Genomic DNA, 27,632 nt, shown 5'->3' with positions numbered 1-27,632 from the left:
GTGCTGAAAGGAAAGCTGCTTTTTGACCTCACAAGACCGGCTAACGTCTCGTGGTAATTCTGCCACACCCCACTGGGTGGCGCTAAAGGCACCTTTGCTCGACGTTTCCTTTAAGCCAGGCAAGGCCTGTTCCTCTTTGAGAGAGCAGCGAATTTCATTCTGCTCCCGCCCTTCCATGGGCTGTAGAGATGGAGAGGAAGGGCCTGAAAAGCTGGGTGCCCAAATGTGCAAGAGCACCGGAATTGAGTCCGATCCTCCCCCGCTCAGCGCGGCTGTTGTTCTCCGTGAAACCAGCAACTCAGGGACAGACAAAAAAATCGTCACTGTTTCCAGCCGTCTGTTCTCTTGTATTCTGGTTCTTGCTTCTTGCAGGGAATTACAGTGACAAGGGGTCGCAGGGATAGCAAGAAGCCGCCTATCCGTGGGGAAGCCGCTGGTTTGTGTAGCCCAGTACTGCTCTCTATGGGCACCAATGGGGATTATTTGCCCAGGCCAAATCCCCACTCTGCCATAGAAACGCAGTGGGTGGGTGGGTGGTAGCTGTGCCTTGCTTGTTGCTCTGGCACAGCCGCCATGGCTGGCCCACCCTCTGGAGAGTGGGAACAGCATCAGAAGACAGGAGGTAAGCCGGTGGCTGCAGAGCAGCCAGCCCAGCACTGATCCCTGCTTGGTGCTCTACCGTGGCACCACCCATCTTCCCAGGCTGGTCCTGCCATCAGGAGAGCAGGACTGGCCTTGGAAGAGGGGAGCTGCAGGTGGCAGTGGCTGAGCAGGAAGGGCCAGCTCTGAGCCTCACTGGGTGCTGGGCCCTGAAGGAACCCAGCAGAACATAGTGGCCCTCCTGCTGCAAGTGGCAAGGAGGGGAAAGGGAAGGTGGAGTTGGGGGGAAGGAATCTGTGTGTATATCTGAGAGAGGGAGGGGGAAGAGACCAGGAAGGAGAGGCAGGGGGCGGGAGGGAGGAGAGTGTGTGTGTGTGAGAGAGAGAGACAGAGAGACAGAGAGGAGGGGGGCCAGAACTAGGGAGTCCTAGAGCAGGTATTTGTTCCACGTACCCTGTAATAGTCTGACTCTGAGTAGATTTCTTCATATCTGGCAAGGGCTTCTTGAGCTATAAAGCCTTGTTCAGGCTGCGTAGACATTTTTCACGGTTAAGCTTTCTTGCACGACGGCCACCTGAACTTGGCTCTTCCTTTTTTTTTTTAGGCACCCTGTCCGCTACATCTGGTTCAACAGCCACAGTCTCATCACCGCCAATATCCCTAACGAGAAGACTCCTCGGGGCGCCAGCATCATGGACGATGACCTGACGGCTCACCGCAGGTAAGAGACAGCTGGGTGCTGCTCATAGTGGAGGGAGAAGGGGGAGGCCACTGGGCATGAAAGGAAGAGGACTGAGGGGTAGGTGAAGCCTTGGCAGAGTGGTTAAGAGCAGCGGCGTCTCAGCTGGAGAGCCAGGTTTGATTTCCTGCTCCTCTGCATGCAGCCAGCTGGGTGACCTTGGGCCAGTCACAGTCCTGTTAGCACTGTTCTAGCAGAGCAGTTCTGTCAGAGCGCTCTCAGCCCGACCTAACTCACAGGGTGTCTGTTGTGGGGAGAGGAAGGGAAGGCGACTGGAAGCTGCTTTGAGACTCCTTCGGGGAAGGAAAAGCGGGCTATGAAGTCCAACTCTTCTTCTTTGACCATAGAAACATGGGAGTCCACTAGAATCTTTGTGGCCTTCGGACCAACATCTGCTCAGGGTCTCCTGCCCAAAAGAGGTGAAGTTGCCCTTGACAAGGGCCACGGTATTTTCAGCCCTGATCCAGTGGAATGTGCTCCCAAGAGAGATCAGGGCCCTGTGGAACCTCAAGCAGTTCGACAGGGCCTGTACAATGAAGCTATTCCACCAGAGTTACGGTTGAGGCCCAAATTAACACCCACCAGTAAAATCTGGACTCACTGCTGGAGGGAGAATGAGTTAGAAGGTCCTTACAAAGCCCCCAAGTCTGGGAAAATTTTAGTTGGAGGGTATTAAGAAATTGTAAATTTTTAGATTTGTAATTGTACGTTTTAAATACCGTTACACATCCTGAGCGATGCGGAAGGGAGGGATGTAAATAAAATGTATTTTTGTTGCTGCTGTAAAAATCTTGCCTGTGGTAGGCAAAGCTGTTTCGGTGGTGAAACCAACAGGAACACCCAAGTTTTACAACGGCCCGCTTAGGCTCCATCACCAGGCAAAAATCACCCCCGTGAAATCCCTATGGGGGGGGTGTCCATTTAGCTTTTGAAACCCAATCCAACTGAGTGAGACGGGTCTTCACACTTTCTCAGTCAGGATCCAAGCCGCCTAACATGAGAACGTGGGCACTTAGAGAAGCAGGCTCAATAAGCCAGGCGGAGAGAAATGGTTCTGATCCAGATGACATCCTGCAAAGTTGGAAGCCGGGGTGGAGCAGGCAGTTGGGAGTCAGCAAGTTGCGGGGGCTACAGTGTTCAAATCCACACTGTGCTTTGATGTCAGGTGGGTGACTTTGGATCACTCCCACCCTCAGTTTGACCTACTGCTGCATAGGGGTGTTACTAGGGTAAAACGGAGGCAGGGGTATCAAGGTTCGTGTAGGAAGGCCAGGTTAAAAAAAAATGCACCAATGCCATGACCCATTATCCATTTGGACCTTCTTTTTCTCTCTGTCGCCGGGCAGACACCGTGGAATCCTGTACGCTTACGAGTTCTCGGTGGATCAGCTAGCGGCGGAGAGCGTCCTTCCCATCTGCCGCTCCTCCTACAGTGAGACCACCGGTTACAACTACAACATCGGCCTGGCCGTCCCCTACGACGACCTCTAAGGAGCAGGTCACCCTCCGTCATCAGGAAACGCCGTGCTGCAGGGCTGAGGCCTGGCCCAGAACTGCAGAACAAGGGGATGGCGGGCCTCAGAGGAGGCGCCAAAACCTCCTGAAACGTCTCCCAAAGCAAGGAAAAGGCCCAAGGAGAAGAATGGGCCAGCATCAAGCTCAGCCTCCACATGGCTGGCCCAGAAGAATCCAAAAAGGGGCTGTCCCAAAGCAAGGGAGAGCAGCCGGGAAGACTGGCCTTTTTTCACTGGGCAGGAAAATATCCGTGGAGCTCTAGGGGCGAGAAGAGCACGATAGTCCAGGCTAACAGGCCGTTGTCAGATCTCGGAAACTCTGCAAGGTCAGCCTCAATCAACGGTTGGGTGGAAGTCCAGGGTTGTGACGCAGAGGTAGGCAGCGGGAAACCGCCTCCGACAAAGCTGACCGGGGGTTTCCGTAAGCCTGCAGTGCCTTGATGGCGAAGAAGCAACAGAGAGCTGTAGGCCCAGGAAGCAGGAAGGGGGAGGCACAAGGGAAGGGAAGGAGACAGCCAAGGTGGTAATGGGGGGGGGGGGGGGGTCCCATCTCCCAAGAATGGAAGAAACAGAGAAGTTTTGCACAAACCCTTAAGGAGTGAGTCTGGGCCCAGCTCCCCTCAAAGGACACATGGAAGAACTGTGTGGAAAGCAGACTTTTTTACCTGGACAGATTGAAATGAGAACTTTCTCGCCTCCCTTAATAAAGTTTCCGTTGCGCTTCAGGAATCTCCAAGCCGTCACTGCACTGTCAGGAACCTCAAGGGAACGCTTGCCGGAGCAGGGTTTGAGACTTGCCATTGCTTTAGCGGTTGGCGTTCTTCCGGGAACGGCCCAATTTCCAGAAACCCAAACACAGGGAGCAGCTTCACTGCCCGGTTCGGGGAGAGTTTTCGTTATGGCACTGCTGACGTCCAGTTCGGCTTCCATGCTCCGTTGCTGGCCCTCCAGAGTAACTGGTCAGCCAGTGTGCGAGACAGGAGACTGGACCCCTGGCCCATCCCAGCAGGGCTTTTATTCTTATGAGTCATGACTGAAGCAAGGTGAACCGGCCCATCACACAGGAGCTGAGCCACATCCAGACATGTAATTCAGTATTGTGTGTTGGTAGGGTGTATAATTGTCCCTCTGCTTCCATGCATAATTTCTCCAGCCACCACCTTCCCCCCAGGAAGTAAGGAAAGGCGGCAGCATTATTCTTGCATCCCCTCTTTCCTTATGGGGGGAGTGGAGATGTCCCTTTCCCAGCATTATCCCTGTCCACGCAGCCCCTGTGGCACCGTGGCAAGCCATCTTGGGTTCTTGACTGCCAGGTCTCCACTGATGACCGGCTTCCTCCTTTGTTAGTGTGCACGTTTTGGAAAGGCAGAAGCACAGAAGCGAGCGCGTGCAGAGCCTGTGTTTCTTTCTCCGCCTCCTTCCCCCTCTCCCCTAATTGAGAACCCGCAGTGACACCAGCCATCTTCTGAGCTCCTTCCTGTTTACTCACCTGTGGCCCTTCCCGGTGGGAGGGAAGGTTGCCAGAATTCTCGTAGAAAATGAAACCTCAGAAGCGTCGTGATTGGGCAGAATACAGTTGTGAAGCAGAGCTGTGGACACGCCCACCCGGGGCCCCTCCCCTTCCTACCCTCTCCTGCACTATCAATGGCCATTTTGGAGGGGCAGGTTGGATTGACATGACCATCTATGGTGTTAGATTCAAAATTAATTCACTCCCACCCGTTTGGGAAACCCTTCTAGGGCCATCAAGAAATCATGGCCTAGCCTGAAGCAGGGCCCCAGCGAGGAGGTGACAGCCAGAAGACTGCAATGGTTACGCGGAGAGATGCCCTTTTGGATACTTGACTCCTAATGCCACAAAGGGCTTTATAGGGGGGTCCTGTGAGTTCACAGACCTGTCAGGCAAAACAAGATCTCGGGAAGAATAACCGGCCGTCACCAAGAACTATAAACAATCCTACTTTATTGCATGTCGCTAGTGCGGATTCAGAAACGTGACTACATTTGGGGTGGGGGATTTCCTGCCAAGCTAGGCTAGACGAATCAGCCTCACCCTAGTGCCCCCTCCACCACCAGCAGTGCAGATTTGGTACCCAGCAGCTGCCCTGAATCCCTGCAGCCCTTGGGAGAGGCCAGTCCCCCCCATCTACCCGTATCGACCCCCCGACGTTCTGTCCGGGTCGCTCCAAAGGCACCGTTCGTTTCCGTCGCAGCTTCTCTTTGGTTAGTGGCAAGGCGCAATCGGCTCCATGGTGAGGAAGCGGACGTGCATCTTGGTCTCGATGTCGATCCCCTCCCAGATCTGTCAGGGGAAGGGGGCGAGAGGAGACTGAGTTGGGGATCACATTGCAGCCAGCTGGGTGACCTTGGGCCAAGCAGTTCTCTTGGAGCTCTCCAGCTCCACCTACCTCACAGAGTGTCTGTTGTGGGGAGAGGAAGGGAAAGGTGTTTGTAAAAGGCACTTAGGGACTCCTTCGGGTAGTGAAAAGCAGTGGAAGTACCCTGCTCTTCTAATCATTGGTCCGTCAGAGTTAGCATTTGTCTACTGAGACTAACTGTAGCTCTCCAGTGCCCTAGCCTGAGATCTTTCCCATCATCTCCTGCCAGATCCTTTACCTGGAGACGACAGGGATTGAACCTGAGACCTTCCGCATGCCAAGCAGATGCTCTTGCCTCTGAGCAACGGCCCCTCTCCCCTAAGAAGGTTAAATGCATCCTTTCCCCATTTCCTCCTCGGCCCGGTCACTGCCTTGCTCACAGGCGCTTGCACGACCCACATCCTTCCCCTGAATATTCCGGGTCAGAAGTTCTGCAAAGCAGGTAGGCGGAGGAAGAGCGTGCATGTCACCAATAGGGGGTCCCACCAGAAGCTGTGAGTCCCAGGTGCTCCCCACCTCCAGGTATGGCAACACCGGCCCCGACAGCATTGTCGTGCCAGCCAGGCATCCTGCTCTGGAACCCAGAGATGACACAATGCTCTGCTCTCACCTTCAGAAAGTCTTCGAATGTGATGCCCTCATACACCTGGTCTGGCTCCTGGAACAAGGAAAGAGGACAGAGTATTGTATTTTCTCATTGTCATATAAGGTGCTAAGAGCTGGCCTGGCCAGGAACGGTGGCTAACAGATTGCTAAATAAACCAACAAATTAATACATTTCTGGACCCAATCCATCATCAGCCTCCCAAACCACACTGGCTTGGAGCCAAGGAGGGATCTTCTTTCCCCACCTGGTTCACTTATCTTGACTCTCTTCGGAGGCCCCACCCCAGTTCCGGAAGACCCAAAGCCGGTTAATCCCTGACAGTCTGCAAAGTGGGAACGATTACGAACTGACGTGTTCAGCACAGAGGTGCACAGAGTCAAATGAGTCAGGGAGACTTTCTGGTTCAGGGGGTGCCTCCCAACCGGAGGGGTGGATTCTCCTCTTACCATTTGCCCCACGCAGATGCTGGCGGCCTCCATCATGGCCCCGTCTGCAATGGACCTCACCGACTCCTTATCCAGGTGGGGGTTCCCCGAGAGCAGCTCCTGCACCACCTGGCTCCGGGGAGCAAAGGAACTTGGGTGGAGCGGTGCCCACAGCTCACCAAAGTGCAGTCAGGAAAGGAGGTGGCCAAACCCACCCCCAAGCCCCACGATACGTTACTTTTCTGTATTCCTGCAGGGTGATCTTTCCGTCGCTGTCCGAGTCATACATGTGAAAGAGGACTGGAAGATACAAGGGGAAAGACAGCAGCGGGGGTCAGAAGGCTCTTCCCAGCTTAGGACCGGAGCTTGTAGCCTTGCTCCATCTTAAACAGATCTGTCCAGAAGAAAATCTTAATTTAAAGGCCTGCAGCCATGTTGAGACCTTCACTTCCCAGTCTCTTGACACTTGAACATGTATCAAACAGTAAGTTAATTCTAGAGAGAGGCCATCGCTGGCCTTCTACAAGTCACTGTTATTGCAGCTGTAGATCTAATTAAACAGGCCCCAAAGAAATTAAATTGGCCTCAGCTGGGCCGTTTTGAGCCCGGATCTCAGCCTGGCAGAACGCTCTGTCTTGTCTCAGCCCTTCTCAACATTTTTACCATTGAGAAACCCCTGAAACAGTCTTCAGAAGCATTGCGATTGTGCAGAATGTGGTTAATAAGCAAGGCTGTGGGCACGCCAACCCGGGGCCCCTCCCCCTCCTGGCCCATCATTATTAACCTCATGAAAGTTAAGCAATTTAAAAAATATATATATGTAAAAAAATTAACTAACTCCCACCCATTCAGGAAACCCTTCCAGGGTCATCAAGAAGCCCCTCCCCCTGCAGTATTTCACCAACTGAATGCCAGATAGGGGGAGAGGAGGTGCAGGATAGGGCCACAGGTCTTGTCCCTTTGCAACACCCGCTGTTCTTTCCTGGGTGGGAGCTTGACAACCAGCAGTCCCCTTCCACGCATGACCCTGATGATCGGGACTGAGTCCAAGGCCCTACAGAAATTACTCCTGAGCATGGCTGCACGGGGGGAAGGGGGTCACCGATGGGTCCCCTGGCAGTAAGCATTTCAGTCCTGCACCAGAGAGACTCAGAGGCACTTGAGCTGCCAGCTCTAGCTCCTGTGAAACTTAAGGATTCAAAGTCTTCATCATGGGTCGAAAACCTGGACCCTTTAATTAGAAAAATCACCAAAACGGAACCTTTAGGAGTTAGAAATGACAGGGAGCCATGATGGCCCGTAGGGAAATATTCAAAAGCCACTGAAGGGTCGTACTTTACTCTGTCCAGCTAAAACTTCATAAAGTACAGCAGCTGGTCAGTTTTCACATGGCCCCAGGCTGTTCTTCAAACTGGGGGAGGGGCGTCACGTGACAAGCTCCCAAGCTGCTGGGATCCCACCTTATCTCCCAAGCTTTCATGAACCAACCTTATCAAATGCCACCTTTCCCATTTTTAGCAACGGCCGGACATGCTGCAGCAGTCAACTCCCCAAAAAGGCATTTCTCCTGGTGTCTCACAGAGGCAGGCATCTAGAGATGACGCAGCTTTCTAAAAATTACAGCCTGCCTTCCCATTAATTGGGATACCTTATTTGCCAGTCCAAACGTTAACTGATCAATCCGCTAGAAGTGCGGTCCTGGTTAAAAGCCTCCCAATTGGCTAAAAGTCTCTTCCTTGGTAGACAGGGCTGGATGCAGACTTCTCATCTGGCAAGCTGGGCTTGATTCCCTACTCCTCCCCCACATGCAGCCAGCTGGGTGACCTTGGGTTCAACACAGCACTGAGAAAGCAGTAATCTCAGGGCTCTCTCAGCCTCACCCACCTCACAGGGTGTCTGTGGTGGGGAGAGGAAAGGGAAGGCGTCTGTAAACCGTTTTGAGACTCCTTTGTGTAGAGAAAAGCAGCATATAAGAACCAACTCTTCTTCTTTTTTACCGGCTAGCCATCTCACTGGAAAAGGCAGCCATGACCCCGGGGGGACATCAAGGGCCGAAAACTAGGCCGATTCCACTCACATTTCAGCTTCTGTTTGCGGAAACTGTCCAGCTGTCCTTCATCCATATGCATCTCAATCGGTCTGAAATTGGACATGATTGTGAGGAAGTCCTCAAAATTGATTTCATCCACCAGCCCTTCAGACGCCTTTTGTAGGTTCCTAGAGGAAGCGGGAGAACAAGGTGGATGAGACACAGATGGAAAAGGGCACAGAGATTTGTATGCGTTCAATCGGAAAAAGAAGAGCTGTTTTTTTTCACTTTTCACTCCCCAAAGGAGTCTCAAAGCAGCTTACAGTTGCCTCCCCTTCCTCTCCCCACAACAGACACCCTGTGAGGCTGAGGGAGGGCAATCTAGCAATTATTTTTCAAAAGAGCTCTGAGAGAGCTGTTACTGGCCCAAGGTCACCCACCTGACTGTATGTGGAGGAGGGGGAATCAAGATCTGTTCTCCAGATTACAGGCCACTGCTCTTAACCTCTACATTACGGTTGGCCAAACTGTGGCTCTCCAGATGTCCATGGACTACAATTCCCATGAGTATGCTAGCAAGGGTTCATGGGAATTGTAGTCCATGGACATCTGGAGAGCCACAGTTTGGCCACCCCTGCAGTACAGCAAGCTGGCTCTGAACGGAGGTAGAGGAAGAGGCATATCTCTACGCCAGCTGACTGAACTGGCGGAAGACCCAAGAGGGAAAGCGGAAATAAGGGCAGAGTAACAAGGCCGAGGGCTGAATGAGGGAACTCGCCAATGGGAGCTGGCGCTGAACAAAGCCCCCAGGCCTTTACCTTTTGTCAAAGAAGGCCTGAACGATTTTGGCCCTCAGTGGGTTGAACTCCAGATCCGGGATGCGATCAAAATTCTCCTTCCTGTGGAAAAGAAAGCACAAAAAGGCTGTGAGAATCACCCACAAAGACCAAAACGGCAGGCTCAGGAGCAACAGAGACGAGGTCTCTCTTGTGGTCAGGAAGGAATTAGCGTTCAAAACAGACTTCTACAGGCTGTGTAAGGTTTTTTTTAAGAGACTTTGTCCCACTGGGACTCCAGCTGAGTGGTAGCTTTGACATGCAGAGGGTTCGAGGTTCAGATCCCAACACATCCCGTTAAAGAACCTCAGGCGCCAGGTGTCGGGAAAGACCTCTGTCTGCCTGAAACAGGAGGCAACCCTAGGCTAGCCGGACCACAAGCAAGATGGCGTTTCATCCGTCGGTTGTTATGGAGCTAATTAAATTTCTATAAAACATGTTTAGGATCGTACACAGCGGGACACATCTGCCTGGGAAGCCGACGGAGCAGATGATCACCATTAACTCTTCCTCTCCTCTTTTAAAATCATTTGTTTTACGGCACTGGGAGATATTTATCCGCCGGCATTCAGGAGCAGGGTGCTGTTTTACGCAAAACCCCTTTGGGGTGGCGGTGGTGGCGTTCTGGCGAAACGGGACTTCCAGCTGATCACGGCAAATTTGTATGGTGGTGGATTCCAGAAAGGACTTCAGCCTGGCCTAGTTCTTCTAGGCTGGGCTCTGGTGGTACAGCTCAGGCTTCGCAGCACCCGGACAGCCCACAATCCGAGAGCATTGCGTGCAAGCCGATGATACTGAATGCCTCTTTCTTTTCCGCTAGCCGGGTATCTCTGGGCTGTTCCTCCCAGGCGGGGAAGGATGATGCAAGCAGCCTCCCGCCTGGCAGGAGTCTTCCGCCACGGAGCCCTGCTCCTTGGTCACTGCTGTGACTCTGTGTGAGTCCAATTCCCCAGCACCTGGGGAAAGGTCAGCCTGCAAATCTGACTGTGCAGGAAAACATGCACAAACAAAAAAGGAAAATGATTCCTGACCAACAGTTAAACAAAACGGCGTAAAATCAGTCTGAGGCCAGGATTGGAAACAAAACCTGGTTTTTGAAAATGCATACACATTAAAATGTCTGGCATTCCAGACCCACCCGCCACAATTTCTACCCTGCCCTTTCTACAAGGAGCATGGGATGACCTGGTAGTTCTCTTCTCCTTCCTCCTGTTTCATGTTCACAACAGCCCTGGGAGGTAGGTTAGGCTGTGAGTGCTTGTCTGGCCACCCGCGCCAAGGAGGGAATTCGAACCTGGGTTTCCACAGTCCTAGGCTAAAGACTAAAGCAGGGGTGGTCGAACTGTGGCTCTCCAGATGTCCATGGACTACAGTTCCCAAGGCCAAGGCAACTCCACCCCCCCACCCCAGATCATTTAACTGCTATTGTGTTTAGCATCTTTTAGGCACCACGCAAAATCTGTCCTGTTCACACAAGCCCTCTGGAAGTTAAGGTTTTGGTCTGAGAGACACTTTGGGGTAGGGGGATTTTATTTTTTAGCTCTTTATCACTGCTGCTTCAGAGCGACGTTTTAATTTAATTCGTATTTTGCGCGGCTTCAGTTCATTGTGGTTTTATATCATTTCAGGTTTTTTTCCATGTATTATAAGCAGCCTTGAGTGCTCCCAGGGGGCCGAAAATTGGCATGTAACAGGAAAGAAAAGCAACAAAGAGCTTCCAAGGCCTCTAGAAATTAAATCTCTAAGTGGGGATGTATGAATAGGCCCTATTTGTTCATTTTTCATACAAAAAACAGAACAGCAAACCACACTGGATCAGACCAAGGGCTCCATCTAGTGCATGAGCCCAGTCTACCAACAGAGCATAGAGACCCAAGCGTCTCCCTTTTCTAACCTTTGACACAGGTCTTCTGAGGGTTACTGCCTCTAACCATGGAGGTTCCATTAATAGACCTATGTATTCGATCATCTGTCTCTCTCAATGAGGCTGGACTTCTAAAAACCTTCTGTGGGCACCAGGGAAGGTCTGCAGGTTTGATTCCCCAGTCTAGACTCCCCTCCTGTGTTTTGTCTGTCGTCTTTGATCTCCTGCAATTCTAGACAGGTGGAATCCCATACATAATTTGCTGACACAGTCTGGACTCATCAGAAACTCTTTTCCCTTTTCAGGATAAGCAAGAGAGCTGGAAGCTGGTTAACATGCCTCACTTCATTTCTCAGAGCAAGATTTTCCACTGCCCCCTTCCACGTTTGCTCATGGGCTCCCAAGTACTGGGGACCCCAGACAGAAAAGCATCCATGTGTCATTCTGCCAAGAAAAAAAAAAAGAGTATCCAGGCTCTGTGTTTTAAAAACTTCCCTCTGCAATTCACATAATCACGTTTGCTCCTCTTATAGAGTCCCATTTTAATAGCCTACTCCAAAGAAAATGAGGATTGCACAAGGCTGGAACAGGGGCCTCTCTAGGTCATTACAAAGCTCCCAATAGCCATCTTCGTACGGGTGCTTTCTTGCTTGGCAGGAGTTGTTCCCTGATACAGCTCCAGCTGTATGCAGCAAACACTGACCCGGCATAGCCTGGCCTTTAGCCACAGATGCAGCCAGACTACTCAACAGAACCGGAATTAATTTGCAACTCAGATCAAGATCTGCTTCCAAAAGAGCAGCTTTGAGGATTTCTGCAGCCACAAAATAATAAACACTCGAATGCTCTAAGATGAAGGCCAAATTATTATGCGTTCCATGTGACATGCTCCCTGATTAAAAAAACAGCTCGGAAAGGAAAAGGAACAGGGAATATCCTACCGGATGGTTGTCTGGTCCCCGCTTAGCTGTTTGAATCTTCGGTGGAGGTGCTCGATTTGATCGGAAGTGACTACCAAAAGAAGGAAGACAAGCCGTGGGTCAGGAACCTGCAGCTGAGGGTGTGAGGCACAATGCAAAATCTCTGCTTTCTAGTTCTGACGCAGAAGAAAACAGCAGCTGAAAGTGGTTTTTCTAGATATTAGAAAGTGGGGCTCCAAAAAGAAACACTATACAAGTATTTGTTGGGGCTACATCTAACAAATTTCCCTTGACTACCCAGCTGTATTTCATACCGTTAATCGGTTTTAGAAGACCCAATAGCATGCAGCTTCACCAGGGGGGGATCTTTCGGAGACCCATAACAAAAAATCTGAAAGATTCCCCCTGATGAAACTCCATACGAAGTACGTAGGGGGTTATATGACTATGAAATATTCAATTTTCTTTCTTCCCCCTTTAGTTTCTTCTTCTTTGCCTTGGTGGGGCTTCCCCCCTTTTTTCAACACCGGGATGCAGTCCACAGACCACTGAACACCAAAGGGATCCGCTGGGTCACGGCGCTGAGCTTCTCCAGAAAGCCAAAAGTATCGCAACTAAAGCCTGCACGTGACAAATTACCGTCCCTCCCCAACCTCGGAGTGCCACATAAGCCAGTTCAGTTTCCGCAGCAAGTGAGTCAATCAATTAGTCAAGATTGTGCAAACAGCTAACATGGTAAACGGTTGGGTTGTGTTTGTTTTTTTTCGCTTTTTGGCATGAACACAATGCAAGCGCACACACACACACACACAATCTCTGTGCTTTCTCCACCGTTGATAACCTGGTAACTCCTTTCGTCAATATTAGTATTTGCTAGATATCTGATAGGTACCAGCCCGTAGCAGATGCAAGTCCGGCTTCTGCCAATCCAGATGGGAGCATCTGACGATATCAGGGCAAAGAAAACAAGCCCACCTTGAGACCAATCAATAGCCATGGATCGCAGGCTAAACGCTTGCCTCGGCCAGGCACGGAATCGGGACAGCTCAGTTCTGGGTACGACCTGTCAGCTTCAGTCTCTTATGAGCCCTAAGGAGCAGAGCATCATCTTCAATGGTCAGCTAAATAAAGCGACTGACGCATGTTAAGAGGCCAAAGATTGAGTCGAGGCAGGAATGCTGCTCTACTGCCTGCTGTGTATAACTTTTGCAACCACCACGAGCGTCCGTGTTGGACGGTATTCCGCAGAAAGCCTCAAAACTCCTTCCCTTTATTTTTTTGCTCTCAGATCGCAGCTGATTTATGGTGACCTCACAAGTTTTTCAAGGCAAGAGTCATTCAGAGATTCCTTCCTATTATTTTCCAAGATGAAAGCCCCCCCCCCACTCACACAAAGTGCCTTCCTGTACATGCAAAGGCAGGCCTGCATTCAAGCTAATGACTATTGGAGGGATTGTTCCACTTCAAGGTATTGATAATATTCTGGTGCAAATCAATAATCCCACAACAGTTTTAAAAGAATTGAGTAAATCCATTTTTTTTCTTAATACTTCTGGATGTTTTACTCCCCCTCGCAATGGCTTAGAGCTCTTGTTCTTGGTTCTCCAGAAGCCTCCTGACATGAGGTTTACCACACAACCAGTCAATCCCTACGCAAATGTATTTTTCCATTAGCGTTATGCACAAGCTAAGGCCCCTTTCAAATTACTGTTCTAAACCGGGTGTTATTCGTTGCTGGCCCAGTTCAAAGTCAAGCAATACAGGGATGGAAGTTTCATACGGCGAATTTCGTTCCATTTCTCAGTGCCTCGCTTTCCCCCCCCTTTGCCTTTTTGTACCATGAAATCTTCCTTGAACTTAAAACAAAAACCCGTTCTTAAGTTGAGCGCTATAACCCCAGACCAATATAGCACTTATCAGCATATCTCAGGAATGCTAAGGAATTTCAGTGGTGCTGCTGTAGCACTGAAGTACTGTATCAGTCTAGCGCTATAGCGCTCCACTTAGAACGGTAAAAAAATTGCTCAAGGAAGATTGCATGGCGAAAAAGGAGGGGGAGGGAGTGCTACACTATTGGAAGTGCTGCAGCTATTTCAAACAGCACAATACAGACATTCAGAAACACAAAGAAGAGGAAGAAAATGGAAGAGAGCAATTCACCTCAAGATCAGCTCAACCACAGATTACTAACGGGACACAAGTGGTTTTGTACGAAAAGGTATATAAAATCTGCTAGCAGCCAGTTGCTAAAACGGTTGGGTCTGAAAGGACACAAAAGATCCATTAGCAACTGGCCACCAAAACAGGTTACTGTCTGAAAGGGGCATACGTCAACTACAATTTAGGACCTCAGATTATGAGGGTCCTCAAAATACATTCCCAACAACTGCTAAATTGCCAATTTGGGAGGTAATGCATGCTATTGGCGCTCTTAAATGTGACACAGTTGATTTATTTTTTAATTTCTATGCTGTCCTTTCCTTGAGGACTCAGGGCAGCTCACAACATTTAGGGCCTCAGCATAAGGTTGCCAACCTCCAGAGATAAGCTCCCTTGAAGAACATGGCTGTCACAGAGGGTGGAGTCCTCTCTAGGCCCCACCCCCAAATCTCCAGAGAGTTTCCAGGATGCAGTTGGCAGCCCCATGCTCATCCTTGGTTGGCAGGAGCGCATGAAACTGAAAGAAAACAGGAGTTCAATTGCTGGCTGTCTATCAGATAGGACATTTAACTTTTACAAGGTACAGGACATTCTGCAAATATGCCAAAGCTCCTTACCCTTTGGTTGCTTAAAAAAAAAAACCCTACTTCCTTAGAGCCTGCTTTCTTATTCATGCATGAAAACACTATCTTTCAGGTCTTTAAAACCTCTTGATGCGTTTCAAATCCCAGTCTCTGTCAAGGGAAAACTTCTCTGTAAATAACATAATGCAGCTTGATATGCTAATTTATTCTAGAGGGATCCTCCGTATTTTGCCCTACGCAAGATACGGCAAGTTGCTGGATGAGCCATTTCATTTTAACAAGGGCTTGGGGTGAAATGTTTCTCAGGAATTTGAGAGGATTTTTTTGTCCACAAAATTGGTACTCTGGCAGTTCAGACACTCTCATTCACATAAGAGAAGGAATACTGGCCCTCTCCTATGAATACTGGATCCCTTCCCAAATCAATCAGTCGCTGGATACTTCTCTTTGCTCAGCTAAGGGCTTTTTTTGCCTTCTCATCTTGCTTGCTTCTAAATTCCTGTTTCTTCGGTGTGGGCAGGTGCCTGTTCCACACGTGTTTTGTTTCCTATAGCAATCATTTTGATATCACAGCAGTTTATTTCCAGTGTAAAAACCTGAATTTTAAATCTGGGAGATATGCTGGAAATAAACCAGGGTAACACCAAATCTACCACTAGAGGGCACAAAACACACGTAGAACAGAAAACTTCTAGAAAAAAACAGGAGCTTGGAAACCAAGAGAATGCAGAATAGCAACAGGTCTGGCATGGACCCTCTCCCTGACTAATAACTGGACCACAAAATAAGGGTAGGAAATGGTTGGAGAGGGTGGGTCAGTTTAGTCTTTCATCCACCCATACCACCATCCCTGCAACATCTAACAATCTCAAAGCACTGGAAAGATACTTCCCAGGTATGCATGAAGGGCAAAGGAAGTTTAATTCTCTCAGCTTCTGTATGGTTTCTCCTGCTGAACCTTCCCCTATCCTGGCACTCCAGAGGTGTCACTGGGTGGGTGTGTCTGACAGAGAGACTGATTCTGTGAAGGCTCAAGAGGGTGGCAGGTTACAGTGGATGAGCAATAGGGTTGTGAGTGTCCTGCATGGCGCTTTGGGTTAGACTAGATGACCCATGAGTTCCCTTCCAACTCTATGATTCTATGATCCTGTGTGCATGCATAATTTGGGTTAACCCCCCTTGTCCTTGCATAGTTGTGATCTGAATTGGGGCCCCCAAAAATGGAAATTTAACTATGTGACCTTTGTCACCCTAGTTGTTTTCAGAAAAACGGGAACTTCTCTCCAAATCATGACCCCACAACCTTTTAAACACTCCACCCAGCTGGCTGGGAGTTCTTCCTTCCTTCTTCCAATTGCACCCGAAAGGAAGCCATCCCTACGTTTTGCTTTCTAGACCTTCCCTGACATCAGCTGACCTTTGACATTCTCGCTGGCTGACATCATGATTGCCACGGAAACCAAGGGGCCAGCGTCATTCCAGACATCTGGAACTTTAATCAGTTTCCCTCCAAAAACAACCATCTTATAAACTTTGGGGAATTAATGCTAAAACAGGAACTCGGCTGTTTAGTAAGGCAGCACCTTGTCCCGTTTTCCGAGGGCCAAGAGTTTCTTCCCAAAGGGTGGGAAGGAGCAGCTGTGACTGCAGGAGGGAGGCCGACATGCAAACGGATGCATGAGATTTGCACTCGGATCTCCAGATGCAAAGCTTCGCTGCAAAGAAAGCTAAATTCGGGCTGCAGTGCTGGGGAAGCCCGCTTGTTCCCAGGTCATCTCCCCTCAAATAAATCTTGCTTCTACACTGCTGTTTTAAGCCCTACGCAGAAAGACAGACATTCACACCTTGCCTGTCTACTTTCGCTCCTGGAGCTAAGCAGGAAAATGACATATGAAAAAGAGTTAAAATCCTCCCTCTTCTAGTGCTCCAGGCCTGCATCCGCAGCGCACGCACTTAGGGAATGGCTTTCCGATGTTTAATTAAGGCATCCAGACACACCTTCCCCTCTGGGGCTCAGCATCATGTGCATCTTACCTTGGGCTGCCACTGGCAGGGGATGCTGGGATAGGGCTGCCGGATCCAGGTTGGGAAGCTCCTGGAGATCTGAGGATGGAGACTGGGGAGGAGAGGGGCCTAGGTGGGGCACAACGCCATAGAGTCCACCCTCCAAATCATGTGCTTTCTCCAGGGAAGTTGATCTCTGTAGTCTGGAGATGAGCTGTAACTCTGGGGGATCCCCAGGTCATACCTGGAAGGCTGGCGTCCCTAGGCTTGCCCCAAGCCTCCTGAATAACTTTAGGTTAAATAATTTCACTTCTCCAAGCTTCAACACTTCTATCCGTCAACTGGGAAGAACCTTTCCCATTCCTCTACGGCAGGGGTAGTCAAACTGCAGCCCTCCAGATGTCCATGGACTACAATTCCCAGGAGCCCCTGCCAGCAAACGCTGGCAGGGGCTTCTGGGAATTGTAGTCCATGGACATCTGGAGGGCTGCAGTTTGACTACCCCTGCTCTACAGAGACGATGATCGCAATCCCAGGTGACCTTTTGTATATTTGTAGTCATCAGAACCTTGGAAGGAAGCATGGTTTGCAAGTGCAGCTCAGGGAGACAGACGTTCGAACCCAGAGCTCCCTGTGTCTGTGCCCAAAAAGGTGGCCAACATCCAGGTGGCGACTGGAGATCTCCTGGGATCATAGCTGCTCTCTGGCAACGGAGATCAGATCACCTGGAGAAAATGGACGCTTTGAAAGGGGGACTGGCTTTCTGTCCCACTGAAGTCTCCCCTCCTCTCCAGCTCTCCCCAGGTTCCAACACCCCCCCCCAAAAAAAAAAATCTCCAGGTCTTTCCTAATCCAGATCTGGCAACCCTGATGTCCCCAAATTCTCCACACTTTATTAAGGGCAGTGAACACAAGTACCTTTGCAATCTGTGCAAAACCCATCTGGAGTGACTTTGGTTCCTTACTCCAGAGGGAAGCTTCGGACGTAGCCAGACGGAAGGCACCATCTCAGAGCCCTTGCTGCACGCAGGCCAATCACCCTACAAAACCGACACAGGCTTGGGGAGCTTTGAACCTTTCGCAAAAATTTTAAGCGCATCTGCTGCTATTTTAATGCAAAGAGTCTCTCCCCCCCCCCCCCCGCGAGTCTCTGGTTTCCTGCAGTTTTAAGGTTATTTCTGCTCCTGTCTGATAAAGGATATTTTTATGGCTACGTCTCTATTTTAAAACCATTTAAGGCCGGGCGATTCTGTGCCGTTTATTTTAGCGTTCGCGAGGGGCGTTTGGACGGATTCTGTTTAAAAACGGAAAGGCAGAAAAGAAAGGCTTGGAAGTTAACAAAAAATTTTTAAAACCCTTAAACCACTGAATGCACAGGCTGGGAGAAAGACAGGGTTGCTTGTCTTCCATCCGGCAAACACCTCCCGCTGCTTTCCGCTCTATGCCTGGGAAGTGCCGTCCTTTCCAACCATCTGCCTTCCATCTGGAGGAGTCTCTGACAAGACAGGCAGGGAAAAGTGTGCCGAAACTGTTTACCGGAGAGGAAAAACGCTTTCCTCTGAAAGCCAGCTCCGGTAGGAGCTGTGGCCTTCGCCAGCCAGATCGCTTCCACCATGGCACCCTTCCGCTGTACGATCACTCCCCCGAAGATGCTGCAGGAGGCTCTTTGGTTGTGCAGGGAGGGATGGAAGTCAGAAGGCTCTGTAGCCACAATCATGATTTCCGCCCCCCCTGCGGAAGTGGCGTGGAATCTTTGCACTCTTGCAGAGAACAAGATTCTCCTCCTTTGGCTTTGGGGCTCCTGGCATTTAGCTCCTGGCCGAGCTGTTCCTTTATGCCAGTTGCATTTTGGGGGGTCACAATTTGGGGAGATGCCCTGTTTAAGCAGGGGGGTGGGGAGAACGGAGAAGGGTCATCACAAAACGCCTAAGAAGCCGTCATTTGTCGCCTCAGCCTTACCAAAACAGGAACAAGCCCACAAACCCTTCCTCTTTGCCCATTTCCCCCCTGGCTTTGGCGTCTCGAGCCAGACAGCAAGAGAAACGCAAGAGAGGCGCCTGGTTCCACTTCTCCAAACAGAATGAGCCTCCCTGCAAGCAAAGAACAGCTATCTCCAACTGCTGCCAAATGTGCCCTCCGTTAAACTCTCATGTTTCCCCTTCCCACCTGCCCTCCAGGTGCATCACTGGCCCCTTTGGAAAAGAAGAAAATGTTGTTTTTTATACCTATATTTGATTGATGATTTGATTATATTTGCTATGTAATGGTTTATGGCTGTAATAAATATTACTACTGCTAGAGCCCACTTTTCACTGCCCAAAGGGAGACTCAAAGCGGCTTACAATCGCCTCCCTTCTTCCCATAACAGACACCCTGCGAGGGAGGTGAGGCTGAGAGAGCTCCGAGTGCACTATTAGCACTGTGACAAGCCCGAGGTCGCCCAGCTGGCTGCATGTGGAGGAACGGGGAATCAAGCCCGGTTCACTAGATTAGAAGCCGCCACTCTTAATCTATGTGCCCAAAAAAGGTTAGGGCTTTTTTTTAAAAGTTTTCTTTCCTCTTTGCTCAGCGCCAGAATGGCAGGTATTAGGTAGGAGGGCACTCCCCAGCCGCCATTTTTAAAACTTTCACGCTGCAGCTCCATTGAGGGGCCTTCGTGGTACCACATGGCACCAGGGTACCACAGTACCACAGGCAAGTGATGTCACACTTCCCAACCCTTTTTCTATCTCCATATCCCAGTCCTGATACATCAGTTGCTCTGCGCTCTTCCAAAGGCCCAAAGTGAATGCAATGATTTTGAATGAGTCTGGCCAGTTCCGGGGTGCTTGTGTGCATACTGCTGTTTTACGAACCCAGAGGCAATGGGGAGTCACGGATGAAGGGTGATCTAGGAAGTTCGCTCCTCCCCCCTGCTGTGGCCCGTTTGCGACTTTATTATTATTGTCAGCATGAGTCGAGGCAAGAATTCCCGCGTGAAGGGCAAAAACAACCTGGCATGAATGCCATTTTGAAAAATAATAATAAAATTAGGATTCTATCGTACAGGACTGCTTAGCTTTTAGCTAACTTTAAAAGGCCAGTCAATTGATTGCCCTACTTCTCTTGTTGTTAAAAGAGCCCTGAGGTTTCCTTCCAGACTCCGGTCCCATCATACAATGAGTAAAGGATGGATTCTGTTTTCCCCATACGGCTACAAAGACCAGAGATGAAGAGACACTGATGCGGTCCTTCTGGGGAAAGTTTTCTGCTCTTCCATCTCATGTTTAGGATGCTTAGGGCTGATCCTGCGTTGAGCAGGGGGTTGGACTAGATGGCCTGTATGGCCCCTTCCAACTCTAGGATTCTGTGATTCTATAATTCTATGCAGAGTCAGAGAGGGCAGTGGGGACAGGGAGAGGCCATTCACACCCAGAGAGAACTGCGATCAACTGTGGCTTTCGATTTTTACCAGATGTCGTTTTCTCTCCTGGGGGCATCATATATAAATATATATGGTCCCGAGTGTTAAATCCATGGGTTCAGAGGTAGACATGGATGCTGGAAGTTATGTGAGCTCTTCGTTAAGACCCAAGTACAAGCAGTACTGAACTGAACCGAATAACCCCCCCTCCCCAAACACCCCAACGCATATATGCAAGTCACATAATAGATCTTCCTGTTAGTGCACGCTATTGGTCATTTTGAACCGACTAGATCCGGCAGACGGGATCTAGCTGCACCTTGGTCAGTTTTGTGCTGGCTGGAATCCTGCCTCGGACCTCAGGCTCAGTAGGGCTACAGACACAACACCAAGGACACAACACCAAGGGTCCCGGAGGCTTATGAACTTTATTGTTTCTTTATAAATATGCCAACTGAGCCTGAGAGGTGTTTGAGGAAAGCAAGGAGCAGGAAAGCACTCAGTCTGTAAAGCGGGGAGAATGTCCCCAGAACAAACAGCATGTTCCTGGAGTTCTCCACCTTCTCTCAGCCAAACACGCCAGAGGAAGAGGATTCAAATAAATGTTTTAAAAAACCCTGAGTCAACCATGATCGAAGCAAGAAAAGGGTCAAATATGCCTCCCAAACAGCCGAAGAGAAAGGCAGAATGGTCCTGGACATCTTCAGCTCACGAGGAACATTTCACCTAAGTCCCAGCCCAGGTAGCAAGGCCCCTGTTGGGTTCCGGAGCGTTGCCATAACTACTTCTTGCCGCCTTCTGAGACTGGAAACAGGTGACTTCCCCCCCCCCCCCCCCCGAGAGAGTTGATGGTGGTTTGAAAGGAGGAGCCGCTATTAACAGTGATCCCATTTGGCCTCAGCTAAACAGGTTGGCCAGGTTTCAAATCACCAGGAACGTCCAAATCCAGAACTCATCCGTGAACTGCCTGACCCTCCAGAACAGGAGTAGTCAAACTGCGGCCCTCCAGATGTTCATGGACTACAATTACCAGGAGCCCCTGCCAGCGAACGCTGGCAGGGGCTCCTGGGAATTGTAGTCCACGGACATCTGGAGGGCCGCAGTTTGGCTACCCCTGCTCCAGAATATGTAAAACAGGACCGTTCTGGAAGGCGTTGGGATAAGGAGAAGTGGCTTGTGGTTTTTATGTCCGCAGGAAAGTACATAATTAGGTAACTCCCATTACTGCATGTTAAATGAAAGACTGAAGGCGGCAGGAAAAGAGGAAGAGCCAACAGGAGAGCCAGCTCAGCCAAGGAAGTCATGACCCTCCGTTTGCAGGAGCCAAACAAGGCTGTTCAGGATCGAATGTTTTACAGGACATGAATGTATAAGGTCGCTAAAAACTGGGAGCGACTTGAACTGTACTCTCTAACCCTGCAATTTCACTTGGTTGAAAAAACAATGAAAACACAAATAGCAAATGCTCCAGCCAAAGGAAATGACCACAGCCGCACACCTTTCGTAGCAGCTGCACAACTCCTAAGTAGTATCGTAGATAAGCACAATCTCATTACTGTGGACTTTACTACCAGAAACCCCTCGCTAGCCAAGTCTCATCTCTTCACAATCGCCACAACCAGTTCACACAACTGGCTTTCCTCCATAGCTTTCCTCCACAGCAGGGGTAGTCAAACTGCGGCCCTCCAGATGTCCATGGACTACAATTCCCAGGAGCCCCTGCCAGCATTCGCTGGCAGGGGCTCCTGGGAATTGTAGTCCATGGACATCTGGAGGGCCGCAGTTTGACTACCCCTGCTCCACAGCATCGCACCTGTGGGAGTACAACCGAGCAGAGAAAGACCGTAGCAGGTTGCTAGATATAATTTGCAACCAAGGGCCTTGAGTTGCATAGCTGCAGCTCCTAGGAGTGCAAATAACAGGGTGAGGCCCAGGGACCTCCCAGAACTACCACGGATTCCCGGACGGCATAATAATCATTATCATAATTATTTTATTTTTGCACACTGCCCTTCCCTCACTGGCACGGGGCAGCTCACAACAGGTTTAAAAACCATCCAAGAATAAGTGGCATCTGTAATAAATAATATGGATCAGGCAAATTAGGTATGAAAGTTAATTTAAAAGCTGCCACCTCTTTTCAATATGCACCCTTACAGAAGGGGTCTGAAAGGGCTTAGTGGACTGGATGGAATCTTATCAGTTTCCCTGAAGAAAACGGCCCAGGAAAAAGAGAAGGGTTGTTTTTTTCTACCCTGCTTTCCACTGCCCAAAGGAATCTCAAAGCGGTTTTAGATCTCCTTCCCTTCCTTTCCCTGCAACTGACACCCTGTGAGGTAGGTGGGGCTGAGAGAGCTCTGAGAGAACTGTTATGTGAAAACAGTCTAAGAGAATTGTGACTGAGCCAAAGTCACCCAGCTGGGTGCATGTGGAGGAGTGGAGGAATCCAGACCAGTTCTTCAGATTATAGCCAGCCACTCTTAACCACTACACCAAGCTGTCTCCCATTGGAGGGTGGACTCTATGGTGTTATCCCCCCCAAGGCTCCTCCCATCTCCAAGCCACACCCTCCCCAGGCTCCACCCCCAAATTTCTAGGATTGCCCAAGATGAACTTTGCAGCCCAGCAATCACGAAAATCACTTCCCATTCATTTGTAGAGTGAAGTTCGGTAGCACAACAACCCCATGAGGTAGGACAAGCTGGGAAATGGTACATAGTCCATTTGGAGCTGGTCAGTTCTTCCCAGTTCAAATCCAGCGCTCGAGCTAGGTTTCCCTGGAGAGGAGAAGCTCGGCTTTCATATACTGTCTACTTGCCATCTTCAGGGGAAGCCGATAATTTTAAACACACACCAGCAAGAGCGGAGCAACAATGCTCCAGCATCTGCTCCCACACAAAAGGGTTATTCCAGTACATGGAAATCACTCCAGCTATTAAAAGAAATTAGACAGGCCCGTGCTTAACTCTGATACGCTTCCAGCTGCACGACCTCCAAGGGAGGTTATGGGCCCAGTTTTGCAGATAATATTAAAGGTTCAGACTCCTCCTGCTGGAGGAATGTTCGATCCCCATTTTACAGAAGAGGAAAGGCAAGATAAAGAAACTGAAGCTCAAATACCAACATGCTTTATGGGAAAGCTAGGGTTCTGGAGCCTATTATAAATTGGATAACGCCGGGCTATGGATTTACTCTATGCCTGGATAGCCTGATCTTGGAAGCTAAACTAGATTGGCACAGGACAGTATTTGGATGGGAGACCTCCAAGGAATATCAAGCTTGCGACACAGAGCCAGGCAATGGTAAACCACCTGTTGCCTTGAAAACCCTACAGAGCCTCATCAGCTGCGGCACCACAACTGAGAAATTCCCTCCCTACAATGCCACACAACCTAGAAATGCTTGGCGAGAAGGTTTTTTGTATTAGTTGTCCCAGAGCTTACACCAAATCTGTATTTTCCTCCCATTGGACCTTTATTTATAAATTTTGCCCAACTTTTCTCCCCAATAGGGATTCAAGGAGGTTTACAATCTTCCCTCTTCCATTTTTATCATCAACCTTTTGAAACAGGCTGAGCTGAAAGGGAGTAACTGGCCCAAGATAATTTAAGGAATTGCACGAATGATTAGGGATTCTGGGCCACCCAGATCCTAGTCTACTCCAGCCTTTCTCAACCTTTTTACCATGGAGAAACACTGAAGCATTCTTCAGGCTTCAAGAAACCCAGGAAGTGATGTCAGCAGGCCACACCTCCCTGCCACGCCCCTAGATGTCACATGGCATGCCTCTGCAGCCATCTTTCCCCCATCCCCGGCCATTAAGTTAAAATTAGAGTATTTACCTCTCTGGACTCCGGTCGCAACTACATGCAACGAACTTCAGCCAGCAAAGATTTGTATGGCCAGGTCAAATCCCCTCCCGACCCATCACTGGCCATTCCAAGAGGTTGCCAACTTCCAGGTGGAGCCTAGAGTTTTCTGGTATTCCCACTCATCTCTAGAGGACAGAGATCAATTTCCCTGGAAGAAATGGCAGCTTTGGAGGGCCGACTTTATGTATGCAGGGGTGGCTAAACTGTGGCTCCCCATATATCCATGTACTACAATTCCCAGGAGTCCCTGCATGGTGCTGTCAGGGGTTCATGGGAATTGTAGTCCATGGACACCTGGAGCACCACGGTTAGACCATCACCCTATGGCATGGTGTGCCTGCCCCCAAGCCCTGCGTCGAAATCTCCAGAAATCTCCCCAGCTGCAATTGGCAGGTCTAGACCAATTCCTTCCCCAGGCCTCGCCTACCTTACAAGGTTAGTAGGAGGAGGAGATAAAGGCAGGTGAAAATTTGTGAGGGAGCAGCTAGAACTGCCACTCCCCCACCCCACAAAACAGTGCCCGCCCTGCAGACCTACCTCGCAGGGTTATCCTAAACACAAGCAAAGTGTCCCATTGTTTTATCCCAATCGCTAAGAGTCCCAGAAGGCAAAATGCTGGCCACGGGGGGGGGGGGGGGGGAGATAATTGAAAGAGAAGGCTGCTTGCAAAAGCCCCAAAAGAAGCCGCCAGTCCAACTAAGAAAATAGGGGGGGGGAGGGAAACCACCCCAGAATGGCAGGTGACAGTGGATGAGCGATAGGGCTGTGAGTGTCCTGCACAGTGCAGGGGGTTGGACTAGATGACCCAGGAGGTCCCTTTCCAACTCTAGGATTCTATGTTCCCGAAACAGCAGAATGCTGACCGAAGGGAAAGTTGATGACAACCTCATCTCCCCTCATATAGAAGCCTCGCAAGCATTCACGAGCCTTGCCCCGCAAGCACCAACCCCCCCCCCTTTTCTTCCTCGCAAAAGTCCATCGCGGGCGGCCGGGCGGTCCCCTCGCCAGCCGGCCACAAAAGCGCCGAAGGCTGCAGCCGCCGAAAGGTGAACGCCACGGACGGCCGCCCAGCCAAACTTCCTTCCCGCAGCCGGGCGGAGACGCGCCTCTCCTTGCCGCGAAAGCCACGGACGGGCCGCGCTGCGACTCTCCCCCGGCGGCCACCGCGGGACCCCAGCAAGGGCAGAGGCGGACTTTCTCCAGGCAGGCAGGGCGAGAGGGCGAGACTCCGCGCCCCGAGGATGCTGCGCCTTCCGCGCACTTTGCACGCGGGTCTCCCTGCTGCACGCAGCTGCAAAAGCCCACGGGCGCGGGATGCCAACGGGGCCAGACCCCGGGCGGGATACTCACAGCCGGTCTTGTCGGCCAGCTCCTGGATCTCCTCCGAGCGGGAGTGGAATGCCCCCATGCCCGCCGCCGCCGCCGCCTCCTCTTCTTCCTCCTCCTCCTCCGCTGCACCCGGGGCCTGGCCGCTGCAGGGGTGGCTGGCCGAAGGGCCCAACTCCGCAGAGGGCGGCTGGCTGCAGGGGCCGCCTCGCCTGCACTTCTGGGCAGCGGCGGCCGCAGCGGAGTTTAAATCTGGAGGAAGCCGCAGCGCTAGGCACAGGGAGAGCGGCGCGAGGCTCCCGCCGGGTCCAAGAGTCCTCCGCGTTTGATGCTTCGCGCGCAATGTCGCGCCGGGAGGGAAGGGAGGCGGGCGCAGGGGCCAGCGCAGCAGGCAGGATTTAAATGATTCGGCCCCGGATCCTTAAGACAGCCCTGCAGTGTGGGATGGTATGTGAAATCCCTCCAGGCCAGGCTGGATTCTGGAGCTGGGGGGGGGGGGGGGTTGAATCATTTGGATATGAAACTGGGGTCCCTGTGGATTGGCAGGGAGTTGTGAGTTCTTGCACGGTGCAGGGGGCTGAACCAGATGACCCTGGAGGTCCCTTCCTTAGGATTCTGTGATTCTATGGGGGCCGGCCTAACCTGCCTCACAGGGCAAAATGGGTGGGGATGGGAGTGGGCCAGGGGTGCAGAGTCTGGACCACATTGAACAGGCAGGAGTGAGTAAGCTTCTAAAACCCTCCTGAGGCTACCCAGTCAGAATCCTGTTTTAATAGACAGAGTCGCAGGCTTCTTGCAACAAGCAATTAGAATACGAGTCTCTTATGTTTAATCTGGTGCACGTTTCTGGTTGTTGTGTGGTTTGTTATGCCAATAAAAGTGCTGCTGTTGTTAGCGTTGTGGAGTGAGCTTTGGAACGGACCACAGAACCCTTCCTCAGGAGAAACGGGAGTGGAGGGGGGAAGAAGAAGAGATGGGGTTTTGTACCCACTCTTTACTACCCGAAGGAGTCCTAAATCAGCTTATCAGCACCTTTCCCTTCCTCTGCCCACAATAGGCACCCTGTGAGGTAGGCAGGCCTGAGAGAGCTCTGAGAGAACTGAGATTGGCCGAAGATCACCCAGCAGGCCTCAGGTGTCACAAAGCAGCTTACAAACTCCTTCCCTTCTTCCCACAACAGACATCCTGTAAGGTAGGTATGGCTGAGAGAGCTCTGAGAGAACTGAGAATGGCCCAAGGTCACCCAGCAGGCCTCAAGTGCCAGAAACTTGCTTGCAAACTCCTTCCCTTCCTCCCCCGACAACAGGTAGTGGGGCCAAGAAAGGTAGGTGGGGCTGAGAGAGCTCTGAGAGAACTGAGTATCCCAAACAACAGCCTTCAGTGCAGGTTGAGATCTTTTTTTGCAGCTCGATTGCACTTTTCCGCTACCCTAACCTTGAGGTGATACTTCTGGGGCTCTATCTGGCAGCGGGAGCCATCTTCAGAATCAGAGTTATATCCTTCTAAGTCTACTGGAGCCAATGGATTTAGGCTACATAACTGCTTAGGCTAAAAATGCACAAAGTCTTTCCCACCACTGCTCTTTTTCCTCCCTGTTTTGCTCAACACCCTCCCTGACAAAGAACCCTGTGGGACCCATCGGCTTAAGGACCAATTTTACTCTCTCTCTCTGTCTCTCTCTGAATGCATTCCTAATTTAGGAAGCTATACCGACTTCTGTGCATCAGGGAACAGTGATGCTTTCTCCTTGTTCCCTTCGGCAACTGCCAAGGGAGGCCGTCACAGCAACAAGGAAAGTTATGACACCGAGCATCCAACCCCTGAGAATTAGGCAACAGAAGGGGTGAATGGGAATCGTTTCCTTTAAAAAGGATTTGTCAGGTTTAAACACGGACATCCATCCGCTGCAGAGGAGAGATCTCCCCATTAGCACACAGACTGAGGAGTGTTACACTCTGTTCTCTTTGAGGTTTATTAATCATCACATTTGGATCCTCTCCTTTTGTCGGAGAGCATAAGAGGGGGTGGGGAGAAGCTTCCTTCTCTAGGGACAGGAACCAGGAAATAGGGACCATCTCTAATCGGGAGCTTTCAAAGCAGGTGGGCTGGGTTGGGCTGGGGCTGGGGCTGATGGGCAAACCAGGTCCCAGGTTCGATTCCTGGCGTCACCAGTTAAAAGCATGGGCGGGTGATGTGAAAGACCTCTGCCTGAAACCCTGCAGCAGGGGTAGTCAAGCAGGGGCTTGTGGGAATTGTAGTCCATGGACATCTGGAGGGCCGCCGTTTGACTACCCCTGCCCTGCAGAGCCGTTGCCTAACTGTGCTGTTCCAGGTGTGAAGTGCACACAGCTGGAGGAGAGCCTTCAGCAAA

At 50.7% G+C, this 27,632-nt stretch overlaps 2 protein-coding genes across 4 annotated transcripts in view; one reads left to right on the top strand and one right to left on the bottom strand.

The window, feature by feature from the left end:
- Positions 1–6,008, top strand: part of FBXW8 (F-box and WD repeat domain containing 8) — a 70,812-nt gene extending 64,804 nt beyond the window's left edge. Inside the window, exons 10-11 of the mRNA XM_077307490.1 lie at positions 1,205–1,321; positions 2,686–6,008. Coding sequence (XP_077163605.1) covers positions 1,205–1,321; positions 2,686–2,830 — 262 coding nt within the window. The 3' untranslated portion in view covers positions 2,831–6,008. The remainder of the gene's footprint in view (positions 1–1,204; positions 1,322–2,685) is intronic.
- Positions 4,800–25,658, bottom strand: TESC (tescalcin). 3 transcript variants are annotated; one of them, XM_077307495.1, is made up of 8 exons: positions 25,286–25,658; positions 11,934–12,003; positions 9,111–9,191; positions 8,341–8,480; positions 6,502–6,563; positions 6,285–6,392; positions 5,842–5,889; positions 4,800–5,155 (listed from the first exon to the last, which is right to left on the bottom strand). In XM_077307495.1, exons 1-8 carry the CDS (start codon positions 25,341–25,343, stop codon positions 5,078–5,080), a joined length of 645 nt encoding a protein of 214 aa, XP_077163610.1. In that variant the 5' UTR covers positions 25,344–25,658; the 3' UTR covers positions 4,800–5,077. The 3 variants fall into 3 exon arrangements, with proteins under 3 accessions (XP_077163610.1, XP_077163613.1, XP_077163611.1); XM_077307498.1 differs by lacking the exon at positions 25,286–25,658 and adding an exon at positions 12,888–12,974; XM_077307496.1 differs by lacking the exon at positions 25,286–25,658 and adding an exon at positions 12,227–12,461.
- Between the last annotated feature and the right edge of the window lie 1,974 nt (positions 25,659–27,632).

The sequence above is a fragment of the Paroedura picta genome, chromosome 13 (genome assembly GCF_049243985.1).
Source record: "Paroedura picta isolate Pp20150507F chromosome 13, Ppicta_v3.0, whole genome shotgun sequence".
Taxonomy (NCBI): Eukaryota; Metazoa; Chordata; class Lepidosauria; order Squamata; family Gekkonidae; genus Paroedura; species Paroedura picta.
The sequence above is the reverse complement of the archived record's forward strand: the minus strand, read 5'-3'. Positions and strand labels throughout refer to the sequence as shown.